This window comes from Chelonoidis abingdonii, chromosome 1 (genome assembly GCF_003597395.2).
Source record: "Chelonoidis abingdonii isolate Lonesome George chromosome 1, CheloAbing_2.0, whole genome shotgun sequence".
Taxonomy (NCBI): domain Eukaryota; kingdom Metazoa; phylum Chordata; order Testudines; family Testudinidae; genus Chelonoidis; species Chelonoidis abingdonii.
This window is the reverse complement of record NC_133769.1, coordinates 105,460,686-105,482,004: the sequence shown is the minus strand read 5'-3', so window position 1 is coordinate 105,482,004 and position 21,319 is coordinate 105,460,686. Positions and strand designations below refer to the sequence as shown.

The 21,319-nt window shown below is 43.0% G+C and overlaps 1 protein-coding gene across 1 annotated transcript in view; it reads right to left on the bottom strand.

Moving 5' to 3' along the window:
* ALDH1L2 (aldehyde dehydrogenase 1 family member L2) overlaps nucleotides 1-21,319 on the bottom strand; it is a 52,363-nt gene that overhangs the window by 16,263 nt on the left and 14,781 nt on the right. Inside the window, exons 3-11 of the mRNA XM_032762385.2 lie at nucleotides 20,284-20,518; nucleotides 18,460-18,625; nucleotides 17,144-17,245; nucleotides 13,198-13,287; nucleotides 9,944-10,078; nucleotides 8,634-8,759; nucleotides 4,347-4,438; nucleotides 2,969-3,116; nucleotides 932-1,051 (exon numbers count right to left, since the gene is read on the bottom strand). Of these exons, the coding sequence (XP_032618276.1) occupies nucleotides 932-1,051; nucleotides 2,969-3,116; nucleotides 4,347-4,438; nucleotides 8,634-8,759; nucleotides 9,944-10,078; nucleotides 13,198-13,287; nucleotides 17,144-17,245; nucleotides 18,460-18,625; nucleotides 20,284-20,518 (1,214 nt within the window). The remainder of the gene's footprint in view (nucleotides 1-931; nucleotides 1,052-2,968; nucleotides 3,117-4,346; nucleotides 4,439-8,633; nucleotides 8,760-9,943; nucleotides 10,079-13,197; nucleotides 13,288-17,143; nucleotides 17,246-18,459; nucleotides 18,626-20,283; nucleotides 20,519-21,319) is intronic.

Below are 21,319 nucleotides of genomic sequence, written 5' to 3'. Positions count from 1 at the left end.
ATATTTGTTACATGTATCACCATAAATGGACACTTATATTTAAGATGCCTTAAGATAACACCAAACTGCTAAGGCTGTACTTGATTCTAGCCTCATTAATAGTGGTACAACTAGCTCCATTCACTTAAGCGGAATTCAGTTACTCCTGATTTACAGTGCCATATATGAGATCAGAATCAGGGCTGTTATTTATAACTTTTCAGTTAACAGTTGCTCAGCCAAGATTTGGTACTTTTTGGGAAAAAAATGCATATTGAGAAGTCATTTTTAAAAGTGATTTAAAAGTAGGGTTACCAGATAGCAATTGTGAAAAAGCAGGACAGGGGGTGGGGGATAATAGGTGCCTATATAAGAAAAAGTCCCAAGAAATGGGACTGTCCCTTTAAAAACGGGACATCTGGTCACCCTATTTAAAAGGACACTTTCAGGACAAATTTGGCCTAAACTGTAGGATTTGTAAAAATAAGCTTTTACAAAACTTCTGATCAACAGAAATGTGCTCAAGAAACTAACAAAAATCTCAGTTGAAACACTTTTTAAAAGAACATATAAACATTCCTCTGTTTTGTCTGCAAAGCCAAACACTGCAACTCTAAGCTAAAGTATTAGAACCTGCTAGTGAAACCGACTTGAAAAAGACTATAAACATAGCAAAATTAATCAGCCAGTTTTCACTATGCAGGCTAAGATGCAAAAAGTGAATAAAGAGCATAAAAACTGAAAAGTAAATTAGATTAAATTATTAACATTTCAAGATAACTAAAAGTTAAAGAATTTTTTTAAAGTTTTGACTGTAAAATAGTAAAGGAATCTTTTAAAATGTACTACATGATTTTCAACTTGGCAATATCCTTGTAATGTTTTAGATTATTTATCCAGAAATGTAGTATTCAGAATAAGCCAGTATTTATCATATGCAGAAATTACTCACTGATCCATCTGTTGGGTTTATAGTGTCATATGTTTTTCCCCCTTCAGCATCCATAAACTGTCCATTTATAAAACACTGGTAAGGCATCTTCACAGTCATATTGTTAACATTTTTTGAAACCTAACAGTGAAAGAAACTCAGCATTTCAATGTGTCTTACATCGTTGCCAACTCTCATGATTTTGTCATGAGTCTCATGACCATTACTGTTTTCCTTAAAGCACCAGATTCTGGAGTCAAGTGGATATGTGATGATTTCAGCCTTCATTCTTTAAAAAAAATAAAAAATAAATTTCTAGCCCTTGTGGCTATGGAGAAGGCTTCAAAATGTGACCTTGATGCACCCTAAAGGCTTAAAAAGCAGAAAGCAAATAAAGAGATCACCAAATCTATTATTTTTACTTAATCTTGTGATTTTAAAGCCAATCTCATAATTTTTGAACATTTGGGGTTGGCAATACTATACATGCGACATGCAAAACTACGTACCTAATATAACTTGTAACTTTAATATGCAAAAACAGTTTTCAGACAAAGTACCAGGATGCATATATGGCTATCAGTATCCATCGCTAAGGCAAAACTAAATAGAAATTGTACTTCCTCTGAGGAGAAGAAGTGCCTAAATTATGAAATGGATTAATGAATTTGTATGGTTTTACTAGTGGATATCCAGGATCAAATCATCATTAGGGCCTCAGTCCAGCAAGGTATTAAAATAGGTGTGTGACTAAGTAGATTTATAATCCAACTGAAGTCAATGTCCCTAGTTATGTGTTTAAAGTTACTGTGACTCTAAGAGCTCCTTTATACCAACTGGCACAGGGCTCACCCAACACACTGTTGGCAGAATATTTAGCCAAGCAAGGACCTGTAAGGTATCACATAAAAATGGGTGACATGCTGGTCACGAATATTGTTGCATGATGTATGTACAAGTTGTGTATAAAAACTTCTGTATGTGTGCTGGAAATACGTTCATGTAATATGTTTTGGAGGCAGCTGACAAACAAGCCTGCCCTAAACAAAGGAATGTAGATTTACCTATCTGCATGGGTCTAGTTATGAGAAAACAGCATGGCTTAATCACAAGCAAAGGATAACGAAGGTACATTTGCATCTAAAGTAAACAAAGCGATCAAGCCAATTGAGAAAGCAAATTGACAAGAGGATGAAGAAAGGCCTTGGTACCCAGAGAACAAGCAGCAGCAGGGAGGAACTTTGTCTTGCTTTACTTTTCAAAGAATACATTTCAAAAGGTTTCTGGACTATGAAAGGGAACAAACGGGACTCCTTTGTTATTCATATCTTTGAGGACAAAGAGATAAGCACCCTCTGATTCTGTAAGTGGTGGATCCTCCTGCCTGAAGGACTGGAGATGCTCATCACTTGACGTAGGTGAGGAAGCTGCTTAGGCAAAGACTGTAGCTTGGTTTGGTTTTGTATCCCTGCCCATCCTGGCTAACAGCCACTGATGGGCCTATCCTCCATGAATTTATCTAGTTATTTTTAAAATCCTGTTATAGGCTTGGCCTTCACAACATCCTTTGGTAAAGAATTCCACAGGTAGACTGTGCACTGTGTGAAGAAATACTTTCTTTTGTCTGTTTTAAACCTGCTGCCTATTAATTTCATTGGGTGATCTGTAATTCTTGTGTTAGGAGAACGAGTAAAGAACACTTCCTTATTTACTTTCTCCATACCAGTCATGATTTTATAGATCTCTATCATATCCCCCTCCGCCCCATGCTAGGGTTCCTTGGAGGACAGTCTGTTGCTGTTTTCCTCAGAAAAGCAGATTTTTTTGTGGGCATGATGACTGAGATACATGAGCAAGGCACTCTAAGGAAGTTTACAATACCTACATGTGCAATATGCATGAATCCATCCACTGCTATTGATCTCCCAGTTTCATAAGCAATGGAATTCACCAAATTTCACCTTCATTCCATCACAAATAAATGAAAACTACAGAAACAAAACCAACACTCCATCAAAGAAAGTGTGCAAAATGTCAATAAAACCAAAAAAGGCTTACATAATCTATGACTAATTCTTCTTCTTCGTCCTCTCCCCTCAGTTTCCTCACAGCCATCTGAATAAAGTCTGCAAACTTAGTGGCCATATACACATCTTCATTCTGCAGTTGAAGTCCACTATATTTTTGTTTGATTTCTTCAATCATTCTGAAAATTGCAAAGAAATTGTAGGCTGAACTTTACACTGAAGTATTGCTGAGACAGTCAATTATTAGAAGATGGAGTAGGGTTTTGGTTGGTTGTGTACAATGTGTGGACTTTTTTGTGTGCATGCCATTATTCTGTAGCTGTACTGTGTTACTGCTAGCCGTTGGGCTCCATGGGGTCCTCAGTTATATACAGCAATTGTGCAGGTGTTATTAGGGGCAGAATTTGGCCCAATGGCTTTGAAATACTCTGAGGTAACAGTTTAGGAATAAAAGGCAAATGATAAACATATGTCACGTGTAACAGGGTACGCTCTGCTCTTGCCTTCTAGCTTCACAGAAACTGCTCAGACTCCACCAGTTAGTTATCCACACAGTGCGGTTTAGTTCAGATTCCTGCCCCAAACCCTTTACAGTTCTGTGCAGCAATGCTATTTGCAGTGTCCCTAGGGTCTGAGAGGAGAAGAGTTCTCTAAGTCTGGACTTGGACTCAGCCCTGCTACTCTCCCCTTGCACTTCCCTCCTGTGCCTTTTTAATCACTTCTCAGAAGATGAGTTAATTAATTCATTAGCTCACCCAGCCTGATTAGTGCATTCCATTCCCCATTTAGACCTCCTTGGGGAAACCAATTAGTGCCAGAGGGATCAGAGTGCTGGCTAACCGGCTAGCTCCCAGCACTGTTACATCATGCAAGTATTGTTCAGGCCTTTTAGTACCGTTCGGGAATTGTCAATCATGTTACATTTGGTGGATTATTAATAGCAATGATTTTGGTAAAACTCTCAAGGGCTTCTCATGTGATGGCTGTGGATATCTGGGGCAGAGAAAGGAGCGATGCTCACTAATGTGACCTGATACAGCATGGTGACCTCACTCTATTTGGGAGTAGTGGACTCAACCCTCCTTGTGCATATCCCCACTGATCTCAATGGGAGTTCGGTATGCAGCTGCAGGATTGGGCCCCCAGATTTGGAATAGCTGTCAGATCTATAATAGACTCGCTCCCAAATATCTGCCAAGGTAGTCCCTTAGTTTTAGGGCTAATCCTGCCCTTGTTATTCAGGCAAAACTCCAATTGAGGACAATGTCATGGGAGTCAATGGGAGTACTGCTTGAGTAAGTGGGGCAAGAGCGGGAAAGGGAAAAATCACAGATACTGTAAGAACCATAACAAGGTCACAATCTTCATTTATTGCTTAGAAACATGATTATTTAAAATATAAAAGTTACCTGACAACATGCATCGAGGATGCTCCAGATTTGAAGAAGTCTGTAGAATCCTCAATTACAGCAACATTGCTCAAAATTCCCTTCCAAATGGTCTAAAAAATATAGAAAATAAATGAGGCATTAATACAAACAAACTCCCCTAATGGCATAAAACATCAGTTCACTGACACTAATGTAGGTCTGCGTATACATTTTTAAACATATCGGCTTCTTTAAAATCAATTACTTCTAGGGATACTAAAAGAGGAAGCCAGAAAAGCAAATGAGCATTTTTGCTACAACCACCATGCTAATGATTTGCATGTATACAGTTTGCATTTTTTTAGTGTGACAGGAGAAATTACTGTTTGACCCTTTGACCTGAGCAGTTAGCCAGTATGGGGGGCTTTGCAGGTTTGTTTTGATTTGGGGAACTGATGCTATGAATCATCTGAGTATGAGCTATTTCTTTGTTGCAATCAGGGCCAGCAGAATGAGGTTATGGGCCATACTCCAACAATGGATATAGCGTGGGTGCTGTCTGACATGTGTTTTCTCTCCTGCAATATCTCACGGAGTGAGAGTAGAACCTGGTTATGCTTCCACCCCTGCATGCATGCACTGGGGGTGGAGGTCAGAGCAGAACTCTGAGGAGGGGCTGGAGATCAGGCTGGCTGTTAGGAAGCAAGTAGAAATAGACAGCTCTCCTCTCCCCATCTTCTAGCTACTGCAGGACCTAGCAGAGACATCAGGTCCAGGGAGGAACATGTGCCCCAGCTGCCAGGTTGCAGGAGAGTGCACAGGCACCTGGGTTGGGGACAGGGGAGCACTGGCACACAGAGCGCCAGCTGCTGAAGAACTGCCGGGATGCCCATTTCCAGCCTGGAACAGGATGTCCTCCATTGTGCCACAGTAGCTCCCCTCACTCTCCCTTTGGTGCTCCTCACCCCCCTTAACAGCCAGCTTCCACCCCCCAGTCTTCTGGCTGCAATCATGATTATTTACAAACATAGGCATAGTTTGACTTTTATATTTGGGAGATAGGAACAGAGGTGGCACATGCAGGGGGACATGTGGGGCTCCTTCGGAGGAGAAGCAAGCGCACATCAGGGGTGCAGCTTGGAGCTGTGCTGCTCCCCCTGCCTAGGGAATGCCTGGCCCCGCAGAGGTGGCCTTGCTCGGGGAGCAGGGCAGGGAGGGCTGCTAGGCAGCCAGCCTGCATCCAGCTTCCACAGCGAAAAGAGCTGTGGGCCGGGTGACTCCCACCAGCTTCAGATCTGCTGGCTCCTGGCAGGTGGTGAGTTTTCAAACTGTGGGGCATGTCCCCCTAGGACAGCACGCCACACAGTTTGAAAACCTCTGTGCTAAATGGAAGGCAGAAATCTGGGGGGTACATGATCCCATGTCCTCTCCCCTGTGTTGCCTCTAGTTTGAGGGGGCAATGCCTCCCATTCCCTCCCCAGTCGCTGCCCATTTATAGAGCACGTACACAAAGTCCTGGTTCCCAGAACGCAGTAGGAACAAACAGCAGCAGGCAGTTTCTTTGCTCACATTTTCCAAGCCTGCCTCTGCAGAAAAACCTGTGCCCCAAGGAGCTCTGTCCCTCTGCTCCCCCTCAAGGTCATGCTTCATTCTCTTGCTTCCTGGTGGCTTTCTTATTTTCACACACACACAACTTGCCAAGCAATCCCTTTTAGGCTGTGCATTTGCAATCAGTCCCAGGAAACTGCTCAGGTTTTGCTATGTGGCCAGTTATCTTGGGCAGTAGTCTCCCATTATTTCCAACAATCGTTACATAAAATGGGTTTAGCTGCTCCTTCCCCTTAGCCCAGGGGTGGGCAAACTTTTTGGCCCGAGGGCCACACTGGGGAATAGAAATTGTACGGAGGGTCATGAATGCTCACAAAATTGAGGTTGGGGTGCTGGAGGGAGTGAGGGCTCTGGTTGGGGGTGTGGGCTCTGGGGTGGGGCTGGAAATGAGGAGTTTGGGGTGTAGGAGGGTACTCTGGGCTGGGACCGAGGAGTTTGGAGAGCAGGTGGGGGATCAGGGCTGAGACAGGGAGTTGGGGTGTGGAGAGAGGCTCAGGGGTGAAGGCTCCAAGTGGTGCTTACCTCAAGCAGCTCCCGGAAGCAGTGGCATGTCCCTTCACCGGCTCCTACATGGAGGCGCGGCCAGGTGGCTCTGCACGCTGCCCGGTCCACAGGCACTGGCCCCTCAGCTGCCATTGGAGCACTGGAGGGGGCCACTGGCCGCAGTGGGGCCATGCCGCAGTTTCCAGGAGCTGCATGGTGTGGCCCTGGACCCTGCGCCCCAGCTGGAGTGGGCCCAAGCCACAGGGTAGTGCCCCTGACTCAGCACCCCGGCCTGAGCGCCAGAGTGCGGCCGAGCCACGTTGTGCAGCTCTCAACCCCACTCCTCCGCGGCAGCTCGTGGGCTGGCTGAAAATGGCTCATGGGCCAGATCTGGCCTGGGAGCCATAGTTTGCCCACCCCTGCCTTAGCCTGAAAGAAGGGTGCTCAGCACACCCATCAGCTTTAACCAGCTCTGCCATTGTCTAAAGCTCAAAGACCCACTTGATGACAGCCATTAGCACCTTCCAGCATAACATTCCACAATTAGTAGTAGTGGTACTATAAAAGGGTTCCTGTTGTGCATGAAAATTATTTCCCCCAACATTATGTTGCATAACAATGCAGCAAAATTCAATGCAATATCAATAGTTTTCTTGCCCATCGTTATTATAACCGTAATCTTCCAAATAATAGCACCATTTTAGATGTATAGGAACTGATCCCATGAGGTGTGAAGAGGGCGGGCTCAGGAGGATTGAATAGTTGGTAGTTGGATATGTCCAGCAGGGACTTTTGGCACTGGGGAAGGGCTGAAAGGTAGTACTATAGACTAAATACACTAGATGGATATTTCTGGTAAAATGGGGGTGAAATTGCTGAGAATATGCATGTTTAAATTCTTATAATTTGGTTTCAAGTTGTCTCCACTGAACCAAATAAGGCAATTCACATCTCTAAGAAATATTGTTTCTTGGGCTATGTCTGCACTACGCAGCTTTTAGCGGCACGGCTGTGCTTCTACAGCTGTGCCGCTAAAAGGCGTGCAGTGTAGCTACTGTTTGTCCAGACAAAAAACTTCCAACCCCAACAAGCGGTATTAGCGTTGTTGGCAGGAGAACGCTCCTGCTGACGAAGCGCTGTTCATACCAGCACTCCTCATGGACAACACTTTTGTCTTTTGGGGTTGTATTTTTTTTAACATGTCTGAACTACAAAAGTTTTGTCTTTCACTTGCCAGTGTAGACAAAACCTTATACTCTGCTTGAGTCTGTCTATAGTACGGCCCCGTAGTTCAGACTACAGAAGTGTGAAAAGCAGTATGCACCTAACTGTTGAGCTTCAACTCTCCCATGTGGATGCTGCAGACTAAAAGGTTCCTAGTTCACATTAATGTTGCCCTGTCTGAGGACTCCACTAACAAGAACCAGGAACTGTGAAGTACTTCTTGTACGTGGTCCAGTACATGGCTGCTTCTAGCAAGTCAGGCTTCTGTATCAGATAAAGACTGACTACAGGGCTTTCTTCTCAGAGAGATACACAAGAGACGTGTCTTCATTAAGATCCTTTAAAGTTCTGCCACCTATGGCTGAAGTTAGCTTAAATATGGGATGTCACACATGGTGCCCTTAGTGGCTGAACAGTAAAATACAGTTCAGCGTTCTGTCACAGGAATCCTTGAACATGAACCCGCAGCATCCCCACAGGGGAGTCCAGCACAGCACTTTCATGTGCAATGATCTTCACGGCCTCAGGGTCCAAAATGTGGGGCAGTGTAGAGAAGCTCTGAGATTCTGTTTTCGAAATAAGATGAAATCTTGCTGATGAATGTTCCCCTGAAAAAAATAACGCCTGTTTGGTGTCTAAGGCCTCACTGTGGCAGGGAGAAGTTGTGCTGGTGCTCTGACTCTGCTTTGAAGTGTGTCTGCCTCACTCATCACATATAATCCAAAACCATTCTTCTTGACTTGGTCCAACACTTGGTCTTTAGAATCAATCACTTATATCTAAAGAAAAAGTTTCTAGGACTATATATACATTTGTGAACACCTAATCTGATCTCCAATCACATCTGAATTAATTTTAATAGCTTAACATTCATTCTTGTACTTTTGTATATATTTTGTTAAGAAATATACACATTGCACATTTAAATAAAAGTTATATCATGTCTGTGCCTAGACGTCTTTAATGCTTTTCTGTAAACTAATATCCTGCTGAACTAGTTTACAGAATTACCTTGATATCTTCCGCCATCTTTTTCTCCTCTTCTGTAAGTTCTAAGACAGACATCTCATCAGATGAAAAGTATTTAGATGCAGGGATCATTTTTCCATCCTCAAACTGTAGATTTCTCACCAACAACTGAAAAAGAGGGAATATGATTTAAGTTGATGGAAAGACTGTAAAACATACTAAGGAGAAATTAATGTGTTAATTCGAATAATAATCCTGTGGCACCTTATAGACTAACAGACGTTTTGGAGCATGAGCTTTCGTGGGTGAATGCATGCATCTGACGAAGTGGGTATTCGCCCACAAAAGCTCATGCTCCAAAACGTCTGTTAGTCTGTAAGGTGCCACAGGATTCTCTGCTGCTTTTATAGATCCAGACTAACATGGCTACCCCTCTGATACTCGAATAATAATGAAATGAGTAAATGTCTGCTAGGAAATCTCAAATCTGTGATAAAGGTATCTTTAAATATTTTCTTCACCACAAACTATAGTAAGTATAGGTACATAGAAATGAACATATGATGGGTGGTAGGGAAATGCCTGTAAGGATCAGTGGGACATGAACACAGACTGTAAGGTTACCGGACAAGCACCATCCCCATGCTGCCAGCTGGTGGCATCTGGAACCTAATTAGTCTCTGCAAACAATCTGCTCAGGTTGGTGGGAAGTTCTACCCAGGGTGATCTGACTGACACTGGTTTCAGCAATCCCTGATTGACACCCTGTCCCTGTATAAGTCCATGGGGCACACCAGCAAGTGCCCAGGCAACAATGAGAATCCTTAGCTACTTGTCATGACTGCCCAGCTCCTCTGTTAGTGAACTCCTGGTTCTGATCTCAGCTCTTAACTTGGATTCTGACTCCAGATCGACTCCTGGAACTCTGACACGGATCCAGCATCTGCCAGATTCCTGACTGTTTTTGACCCTCGGCTTAGCTCATAACTCTGACATAACCCTCAGCTTGATTCTTAACCCTGATCCTGGTCTGACCCCTGCTTTCAGTTCTGGGATCCCAAGCTCCCACCATTAGTCCTGCCTACCCTCACCCAGGATCCTGACAATACCTAAGATAAAGAACAGAATAGCATTTAGCACTCTTCATGAAATAATAGAAGATTGACATTTTCATGGCTGATTACCTGGCTGCTATCACTAGCATTGCAAAGATTACACTTGGATTTGAATGGTATGAAATTTCCATACAGTTTACATTTTCTCCTAATGTTGATCAGTCCATACAGTTTTTCACGTCCCTTGCTCGTGCGCCCCACCCTCTGGCTACACTATTTATCTTGTTGAACACTTACCATCTTTCCATCATTACCAAAAAGAACTAGGCCATTTTTGGTTATAAGCCCAGGTTTTGCAGTGCCTTTTATTGCCAACGGTTGTCCAGGAGGCACTGGCCCATCCAGTAATGATGACCCATAGAAAGTAACCATCTACAAAACAAAATCAATGACAGATGCATAGGCTCTAAATCTCTCTCAACATGCTGAAAATGCAATTTGTTTTCCTGCTATTAATGGGGGATAATAGTCCTTTGGTTCCAGTTACACGTAAACTGCAAAAATTGTGTGACTATATTATTTGTGGGTCGTTACAACCCAGCATATGCAAGCCTTTGCCCAAATGCAAGCCCAGGAAAATCCTGTGAGTGACAGCTACATAACTCCAGGCCAGGCCCTTGTTTCTTGTCTTCTTACACCGCAAGCTTTGGAAGGCAAACACAGTATCCATCTCAGTGTTTACACAGTGCTTACCACAGTGGGGCACAGATCCTGATTAGGGCCTTTGGGCAATATGGTAATATAAATATTAAATAACAATTATAATGACTAAATTGAGTCTGCTTGGAAAATGTCCTAATGTTATTTACTAAAACTCAACTGTGAGTACTGCCATGGACCTGTGAAGGGGCCAAAGAGGGCACAAAGAGCCCCCCTTACTCCCTAAACAGGCTACCTACGTCACCAGAACCTGTAAGGAAGGGACAGCAGCTGCCAGCAGGCTGCTACGCCCTCCCCCCATCCCCCAACTTATCCTGTTAGATGGGGTGGGATCTGAGTTATTACAGAGAATTCTTCCCTGGTTGTCTGGCTGGTGAGTCTTGCCCACATCCTCAGGATTAGGCTGATCACCATATTTGGGGTCGGGAAGGAATTTTCCTCCAGGGAAGATTGACAGAAGCCCTGGAGGTTTTTCACCTTCCTCTGCAGCATGGGGCACGGGTCACTTGCTAGAGGATTCTCTGCACCTTGAAGTCTTTAAACCATGATTTGAGGACTTCAATAGCTCAGGCATAGATTAGACGTTTATTACAGGAGTGGGTGGGTGAGATTCTGTGTCCTGCATTGTACAGGAGGTCAGATTAGAGCAGGGGTCGGCAACTTTTCAGAAGTGGTGTGCCGAGGTCTTCATTTATTCACTCTATTTAAGGTTTCATGTGCCAGTAATACATTTTAACATTTTAGAAGTCTCTTTCTATAAGTCTTATTATATAACTAACTATTGTTGTATGTAAGTAACAAGGTTTTCAAATGTTATAAGAAGCCTTCATTTAAATTAATAAAATGCTGATCTTATGCTGCCAGCTGCTTCAGCTCGCTGTGCCAGCCTCGGGTTCTGTTGACCAAGGCTGGCAGCAGCTGAGCGGGCCTGAGGCTGGGACCCCAGATGGGGGGGGAGGGAGATTCAGGGGTCAGGCAGAGGGTTAGGGGGTGGGAGGCAGAAGCTGGGTGTGGGGGTGTTCAGGGGTCAGGGCAGAGGGGATGGGGCTGTGGGGTGCAGGGCAGAAAGCTGGGTGGGGGGGTTCAAAGTCAGGAAGAGGGCAGTGAGGGTGTGGAGGGTGGAGGGCAGAAGACTGGGTGTGTGGGGATTCAGGCAGAGGGCAGTGGGGGTGTGGGGGGTGCAGGGCAGAAGGCTGGGGGTGTGAGGGGGGTGAGGGCAGAGGGGGTGTGGGGGTGTTCAGGGGTCAGAGAAGAGGACAGTGATGGTGTGGGGGGTGTAGGTCAGAAGGCAGAGTGTGTAGGGGGGTTCAGGGGTCAGGGCAGAGGGCTCTTGGGGTGTGGGAGGTGCAGGGCAGAAGGCTGGGGGTGTGGGGGGGGTCAGGGGTCAGGGAAGAGGGCAGTGGGGGTGTGGGGGGGGCGTAGGGCAGAAGGCTGGGTGTGTGGAGGCGTTCAGGGTCAGGGAAGAGGGCTGGGTGTGCGGGGGGTGCAGGTCAGAAGTCTGAGTGGGGGGCTCAGGGCAAAGGGCTGGGGTGCTCGGCTCGTAGGGGTGCTCCCAGCAGGGCCAGCTCCAGGCACCAGCTTAGCTAGCAGGTGCTTGGGGCAGCCACTCTGGAGAGGGGCGGCAGATCCACCTATTCGGCGGCAATTCAGCGGAGCGTCCCTCACTCCCAGTCAAAGTGAAGGACCTCCCGCTGAATTGCTGCAGATCGTGATTGCGGTTTTCTTTTTTTTTTTTTGGCTGCTTGGGGCAGCAAAAACCCTGGAGCCGGCCCTGGCTCCCAGCCCCCTGCCCTGAGCGGCTCATGGCAGGGGGCTGGAAGGGATATGCCCTGTTCCACCCCCTTCCCCAAGGCCCTGTCCCTACCTCTTCCCTGTCTCTGCTATGGAGCTGTGTACACTCTGCCGCTCTCTCCCTTCCCCCTCACTAGGGCCATCAGCTGATTGGCGCAGGGAAGGAGAGCAGCAGGGGCAGGAAAGCACCACACTGGGGGAAGAAGTTGGGGAGGAGGGAAGCCAGGCTGCCACAGAACCAAGCTTCTGCCTCCTGCCCCCGCAGGAGAGAGTGCTGGGCGGCGGGGCTGAGTGGGGCTGGGGGCCAGGACCGCAGCAGTGTGCCCCTCAAAATCGGCTTGTTGCTGTGTTTGGCACGCGTGCCGTAGGTTGCCGACCCTGGATTACACGATCATAATGGTCCCTTCTAACCTTAAAGTCTATGACTCTATCCTTTACCACTTAAAATCTATCTTTTGTAGTTAATAAACTTGTTTTTGTCTCGTCCAAAACCCGGTGTGTGGAATTCATAACTGGGAGGCAAAAAGCATTGCATATCTCTCTTCACATTGAGGGAGGGGATGATTTTCATGAGCTTATACTGTACAGTTCTCTGTGCAGTGCAAGACAGTATAATTTTGGGTTTGCACTCCAGAGGAGGGTGTGCACTTGAGTACTGGGCAGTTCCTTAGGTGATCTTAGCATCTGCGTGTAAAGCTGCAGCTGGGTGTGTCCCTACCTGTATGTGTGCTGGTTAAGTGCAGTCTGAAACATGAGGGAGAGCTTGGCTGGCTTGCCTCAGCAATATAGTGTAAAGGGAGCCCAGGCTGGTGGCTGAGGCAGACTCAATGGTACCCCAGTTACAAGTGGCACCCGGGGGAGGAAGCAGCCATCACAGATACATTTTATTAAGTGACTTGATCTATATTCTGATTGTTATCAATAGGAGTTACATGTGATCACCAAAAGGAGGCTGCATCTCATCCGTAACTTTTATTACAAAATCAAATAACAAAGATGGTGTGAAAAGTAAGGAAACACTTAAATTTCACAGACCATACCTGGCCATCAATCACTGTCCAAGCTCCAGGTACTTTATCATGCCCTCGGATCCAGTTATGCAAAGCTTCTGCAGGCTTGTCCCAAGAAATCTAGGAAGTCAAGATGCATGATCTGATTCTTTCCTATCTCGCTATAAATAAAGATAACATTTCTTTCCAATAATAACAGCTACAAGTTGTTTCTCTCTTTCAGTTGTTTATTTAAGAATCTAGAAGGGGTCTTGGTTAGGAAAACTCACATTTTCTAGATGGCTAGTCATCAGAGTTGTAAATTGGGACACTATGAATCTTACTCAAAAGTGCTTCTGCACAAGCTTTCCTTTTCAAAGTCTCTCATTCATATGATAAGTATGAGGATCACACATGAAGGATGCAAGGGTCCCACTTTATAAACTTTTATAAATGGAACCTTCACAGAAAGAGTTAATAAATGACAGATTACATTCATGTTAAAGACACAAGAAGTATGTGTTAGAGATGGATACAATCCCATCAGTAAAAAGAGTTACTTATAGTTATAAGCACCCTGGGGGACTCTATAACAATTGATTAATCATTATTAAAACCCTAATCATGTATTAACGCTTTATCAACTCTTTATTAAGTGAAACATTAATACATCCTGGGATTCACACAAGGTATTCAGAGAATGAATCAGTTTAATGCAAGGAACATGCATGAATCAGGCTGTGTTAAGGATCCTTTTGCATAGCCCATCTATGCCCTTGTAATCCTACGCAATGCATGCATTATGTTAGCACTTCTGCTGCTACGGGATATGATATGGACTTCAAAAATATTTATTACAGAACCAAGCCCATGATATTCAGTGGTCTCTCTAGTTTAAGCTCAGAGAACATTTTATAGCTATGATATAAGCTGATGACAACAGGGTTTTACAACAGAGAAAAGAAGACGTCTCATCCAGCTCTCCTTACTAAGGCAGAATTCCCAATCAACTGAGTCTGAGTGAGGGGAACCGGGTTGGGACCACAGACACAAATTTAACGAGTGTGATAACTCTACAATAATAGACAAATAAAACTAAAAGGCTCTAAGTTTTTCTTAATAACTCATTTTAATTTTACATGCATCATTTTAGTTAAACAACAGCATTCGTTTTTCCCTGAGGCATCCTCAGCAGCAACCCTCCAGTGCATCTGTTGCAAAGGTCTAATATGCCTCTTCCCCAGGGGATTATCAGAACAGCTAGGACTCAGCCATCCTTCCTTAATCTGTTTTGCTGGTGTACCCATGATGTCCAGCAGTGTATGGGGACAACCAGAATGTGATCCAAGCCATTTATCTTTCTAGATCCGGGATCATTTTGGGAAAACCATCTGTACACTTGTCTCTTCAAAAATGTCAGTCAATAACTCTTGAGGCAGAAAAAGGCAGTAGGCAGTATTTTATATAGATTTCATAGATTCACAGACTCTAGGACTGGAAGGGACCTCCAGAGTCATTGAGTCCAGTCCCCTGCTCTCATGGCAGGACCAAATACTGTCCAGACCATCCCGGACAGACATTTATCTAACCTGCTCTTAAGTATCTCCAAAGATGGAGATTCCACAACCTCCCTATGAAGACTTTCTATTGAGGCTACAGATTGAAAGCTTTGCTATGCTGTTTTTTTTACCCCTTCTGTTATCAATAGTTTGCACTGTTGTAGCAAAAGTAATGGAGGAGTCACAGATAGCACGCTATATAATTTATGGTGGCTTTCCAAGTCTTGGGTAAGGTCCCTGCTTAAATAGGTAGAAAAAGCAAGGAAACTTATTATACAACTAGTCGAGCATGAATAAACCATATAAAATATGTTCCCATTATAGTCTTTATCTAGATAATTTTTTAAAAAAAATACTCATTGAAAACTCCATCTGTTTGGCTGAGAATTAAATTTTCCCACCATGAAATCTGTTTCTGGCAGAGAGTCCAGAGCAATTTGTTGGCAAAAAAAGAAAGGTCTAATCCAAATGCATTTTCACAGGCAGTCTGATATATTAAGAATACTAAGAAACAGCAGCTGTTCTACACACACTGATGCTGTGTAGATTATCCTACATAGGACATTATGTTGCTAAATATAAAAGGCTGAAGCCAGGGCATATGAGCTTTGCCTAGGGCTCTATTACATATCGTGGAATTCATCCAAAAATCTGGGAGCAAAGGGATTAAATATCTTAAGATATTAATAACTTAAATATATCAAAAAGTATCATTCTACCCCGTGAATACAGAAGAAGAAACACGGAATAAGCCTCTCCCTTTTTATTAGTGAAAAGAATGGAGGGTGGGATATTCAGATGCATCTAAGTGACTTAGGGACACAGATCTCATTTACTTTCAATAAGACTTGTGCTCTTAAGCCCCTTAGGTGTTTTCAAATTCATAGAAGCCAGATCCAAAGCTCCATGAAGTCAATGGGATCCTTTCCAGCAGCCTTGGTAGGCTACGGATTAGGTCCTTGAGGAATAACACCACATTTTAAAATACCAGCTGAACACTAGTCATTAGAAGTGGTTGTAATATTTATAAAATACAGGATCCATTGTAAATTATGTAATTTGAGTCTGAACTTTCTCCCTCTGAATTCAGTGGCAAACTCGCAATGACTTAAATGTGAGTAGGAGCAGGCCCTTGCTGTGTAGGGTACTCTATCAAAGACTCAACAGAAGATTAAGTTTCATGAGTGATGGCCATGAGGGACCATATGGTCTCTTGACACTTGCAGAACCAAATCCTGGGATAGGAAAAAATAAAACCCAACCAAGCAGCTCTTGGGTTTGTGCTGTTTTCAGAAAAGGGAATCACAGGCTACTATTGCTTTTTATTTAATCTTCTCCTCCCATCAGTTCTGTTCTCTCTCCCCCTATTCCTCTGCAAATGCTTCTCTGCCAACTGGTCCCGTTTTCCTTCGTTTGTGCTGCTCAACAGCCTCCTCCCACTCTCTTCTGGGAATTCCTTTCCCATTGGCATCTCTTGCCTCTTCTTTGGCTGCAGCTACTGCTGATGGCACGTGTCCTTAAGGCCTGCTCCTATTACCTCTTGTAATCCTTCTCCTGTGCAGCCCCTAGAAGAGGAAACTAATCTTTCTCCTTGTTTTCAGCTGCTTTTAAGGAATAGCATTTTTTTTTATTTGCAAAGAAGAGGCTAAACATCTGTAAAAACAGCTGGAAGCAAAGAGAAGAAGTCAATACTATGTGATCTAGCTCTCTCTGGAGCACCAGTAGGTATTCTGCAGACTATGAAAGGTTCATGGACCAGAGTTTGAGACGCCTTGATCCAGGTACTTTGTTAAAACGTGATCACAAGTGAACATGGAGGTACAGATCATATTTGTTTGTGACTAATAATAATAAAAACAGAAACAGAGAGGTTCCATAGCTTGCTCAAGGCCTGAGCAGAAGTCAGAGCTGGGATTAGAATGCAGACAACCCTCGCTCCTGCTTGGGTACACACCCTATTAGATCTCATCTCTCTCTCAGGCAGGATGGGCATATTACTACGTGCATATCTCCTACGCACTACTCCTGAGTTGTACGCTCCAGACTTCACATCTGAACTGCTTAACACAGAATTAGTCCAGAGCGTATTTGGTACCACAACACACTGTCTAAACTGTCTTTAAAGACACTGTGTGTGGCACGAACTATACTCAGACGAGTTTGTGAGATTAGCCCCTTAATTTATTTTTAGAGCAATAATTTCTACAACTAGAGCTTGTAGAGAACAAGTCAGAATGATAAAATATTTCTGCATTTTCTACCGGTGCCAGACTTGTTCTTGCTAATTAGGACATGGTCCTGCACATGCTGAAGTCAAAGGGACAATTCTCACTGGCTTCAACTGGAGTAGTACCAATACACCAGAAATCTTTTGGCGCATTGAACATAAGTGTAACTACATTGTGATTAGCAACACAGTGTTGTTAACACTACAGTACCTCTGCATTTTCCTTCTTCTGGATCCCTTCATACGTTGCCCCTTCTTCAGGCTGAGGTATCTGAGGAGCTTTACCATCAGCAATTAGCTGGACAGCTTCTACCTAAACAGGAAAAAAGCAGTTTTAATTGCTCCAATAGGCCAAATTTTCTCTTTGTTTAAACATACTCTCCCCTCAGTTATACTTATTAGAGTCAGTAGAAGTTTTTCCTATGTAGGCTGCAGGACTTGGCTTTTTATTTATTTTTTAATCCAGGGTTGCTGAAGTGTAAGGGACTGATCGTGCAAAGACTTATGCATTTGGTAACTTTATCCACCACAGGCCCATTCACATCAAGCGTATTGCTCACTTACAGTGAACAAAGCTAAGCACTTGCATAATCCTTGCAGGATTGAGGTTTAGCTGAAAATTGCAAAAACAGCAATTACTTGGCAGATTCCCGTGTAAATCCCTCCCAATATTCAACAGGAAAGGAGGAGGGGATTTCTCTACTGTTCCATGCACATAGCATTTTTTAAAAACAAACTATGTTCTCTGTTATGGGGGAGGGTGAGAGAGAGAGAGAGAGAGAGAGACAGATATGCGCCAACACACACACCAAAGTCCACACTTGTAGGTTTAAATTTGACTTCCTGTTCCACAAGTAAGTAAAACAAGGTTCTGGAAATTTTGCTAAACAACAGAGCCCAAACCTGCAAATCCTTAATCCCCTGCATCATCTCACTGATTTCAATGGGATTACTCCTGTGAGTAAAGATTTACAGGCTGTGGTGCTCAGATAGTAGCAAGGTGCAGAAGAGTTAATTAGCTCTGGGGACACTGTCAAACTGCAACTGTCTTTGTGCCTTCTGTGACACATGGAAACAGTCACCTTTTTTTAAATAACAAAACAAAGGAAGCTCTAACAGAAATGTTGTCTCCAATTTTCATTTTTTTTATTTGAAAGCTCCAAGTCCCTGTTTTCAATGATGCTATAAACTATTTGCTGCTGATTAGTCCAATTTAAAACAACAGGGGAAATTCAGTGCAGGTGTAACTCCACTGAAGTCAAAGGAGTTACATCAGAGATGAATTTGGCTCATTGACTTCAGAGGGAGCAGGATTTATCCTCTACTCAAAATATTGTGGGCCTCTAGTGGTGTGAATGAGCATAGTTCCATTGAAGTCAATGGAATTACTTCAGCTGAAGATCTGGTCCAGTATATTCCAATTTCTTTAGTATCTAATTATATTTCATTTCTGTTCAAATTCCAAGAAGATTAGATGTGCCATATTTTTCCTTTTAAAATGTTTGTATTCAGCACAGGCAGACTTACCATAGCTTTTATGCCTTCTGGGAAAAGAAAATGATTATATAAGTCATCCACAGTATCGTTCCGTCCTACATCACATTCCCGCTGCAGAAGAATTGGTCCAGTGTCCAGACCATCATCAGCCCAGAAAATAGTAAACCCTGCTTTTTTATCTCCTTGAATTAAAGTCCTGCCAACAGAATATTTTAGAGTAAATATAGAGGGAATGACCTTAGTCACAAATATCAACCCATTTGATAGTTCATATGCCTGATGCAGGCACAATATGGAGATCTGTGTGTGCGTAGTCTAATCAGTTTTCTTAGTACAGTGACTTCATTGCTATTATTCAAGGAGCTACAGACTTGACTTGCTGATGTGTATACACAAAGACACAAACAAGGCTGTGGCCAATGTCTTATGTGTTGTGCTTTGCAGACTAGTCATTTTTGTTTCGTAGTTTATTGTACTAAATTATTTTAAATTCATTATGAATGGTACAACAAATGGCACAGAAGTTCTGCAGTGGGCTGTGATACCATTTGGAAGTTGCAACCATCAGTACTAACAAAAGAAAATAGTACTAATGTCTGTGCATCGACACAGTCTTTTTCATGAACATCTCCAAGTCAGTTACTAAAATTAACTAAATAAGCTTCACAATATATCTGAGCAGTAGGTAAGGGAAACAGAGGTGGCTCACTATTAAAATGTATTTCCAGGGTGGAACATGACAACTGTTTAACAAAGCACAGCAAAACTACACAACAGTTTAAGACAAGTGAATAGGAACATCATATCCAGTTATTGCCTTCAATGGAACTATGGTAATTTACATCATCTCAAAATTCGGTCCTGAATTTGGAAAGAATTTTAGCCACACAGGTCCCAGTTCCCCTTTGGAGCTGCAGGCTATCCACACTGCTGGAAATTAGGCACAATTGTCTCTAGTTGTGTGGCTCAAAACTGACACACAAAATTAGTGAACACTTGACATTTGGCTATATATAAATCACCAACATCATTTCCTGCATGTTTTAAATGTTCCTTGGCAGCCTCCCCCATTAGTTTTTGAGCTGTAATGCTTGCAAGTTGGTGGATTTGGAAAATGGTAATGTTGGCAAAGAAGGTGATTGCACTGCAGAAGTGAAATTCTCAGTCTCTGGAAATACTAGCAAAAATACCTAAGTTTGTCATATTACTGGCTCTTGCAACTTGAAACAGCGTGTCCAACAGAAGAGAAGAGCTGCCTAGCAGATATGGTAGCAACACTATTGTGCGATAATAGAGGGTATAAGTCTTCAGTAAATTCTAATTAACTACATAACTACTGTTAGCAGTGGCAGATATATTATTAAGCCTCCTCATACAGCAGTAAAAGTTTACCCCATGTGTTTGAACTGAAAGAAGGCTTGACATAAGAAAGGACAAGCAGGGCTTGTTTATAGATATAATAAAAGTTTACAGATATGTAAAACCTTACACAGATATGTAAGGCACTGATCTAAACCCACTTAAATTTCCTTCATTAAGTGTGCATCTCTTTCTTTTTATATACTGAATCGAGTTATGTGAGTAAAAACATACTAGAAACATGATTCATAGCAGCAATCTCAGTAGAATATTGAGTAATAAAACTGGATAAAAAAAAATCAATCAACAAAAACTACACCGGAACCTAGGAGTGATGGAGAGACCCTCGGCCAAACCTTCAGCAAGGTAGCTCAATTACAGTCAATAGAATGACGGCAGTTTAAACCAGTTGAGGATCTGGCCTGTGCATCTTTCAGAGATATGGGAAATCTAAATAGCTTTGGATTTTTTGGTAAAAAAAATAAATCATCTCACCAATTGATAGCTGAAGCTCCTCTGTGGCGGGGAAGGATGGATGGATGGTAGATAATTGATCCATGCTTAGGACTGTCAATAACATCCATAGGGATGAATTGCGTACAGAATGGAAGTACATTTAGATCTGCTCCAACTGATTTGTAGGCTTCAACTACTTCCCAGATAGGCTTGCCCTTAACTCTCCATCTGGGGAACTTAAAAACAGAGGTGCCATCTTTCTCTGCTGCCAGTGCTAAGAAACAAGAAAAAACATTTTTTTTAAAAAGTACGTTACACTAAAAATTAAAATGTAACAAATAAGGATGACATCATATGTCAAGTAAATCAGATAGTTAAATAAACTGCTTTATATTGATGCTAAAATGCCGTTGTACTCTATTGTCCTGTATATACTAACCTGTGCCCACAAAATTCAGGTACCTTTGGTGTGGGAAGCATATTACTCTTATTATATAACACCATAAACAACTACTGTATGGTACTTGTCACAGGGTGGACCTTATATAAAGTAGGTCCAGCATCTCTGTGCCAGAACAGGTGCCCCCAGTCAGGCCAATTAAGGGGGTGCAGCTGAACCTGGGTCAAGAGGGAGTTTCGGTAGGTACGTCTATACTGAAATGTAAACTCAGGGTTTGAACTTAAGCTCAAGCGTAACACCCCTTCTTTCTACACAACAATGGCAACTTAACACACAGAAAGGAAAGTGAGCTACGAGACGTGGCTGTGATAAACTACAGTCTCCAGTGTGCCAAGTTCCTTTTAGTATTACATAGTCTATCTCATACTCCAGTACGAGAAATATTATGTGGAAAGGCTAAAATTTCTGGGAGAAAGAGCACAGTAAGAGGGACAACTGCTTCACAAACAAAGGAGCAAGTATCATCACTTAGGAGGCCATCAAGGGTGAAGGTTGGCATAATAGTTAATCCGGGGTTAATCAATTATTTTTTGTCAAGGTCCAAATTTCTTGGTCAAAGTATAGTTGAGGTCCAGACTCCAGAAAAAATAATACAAAGACAACAACAATGGTAAT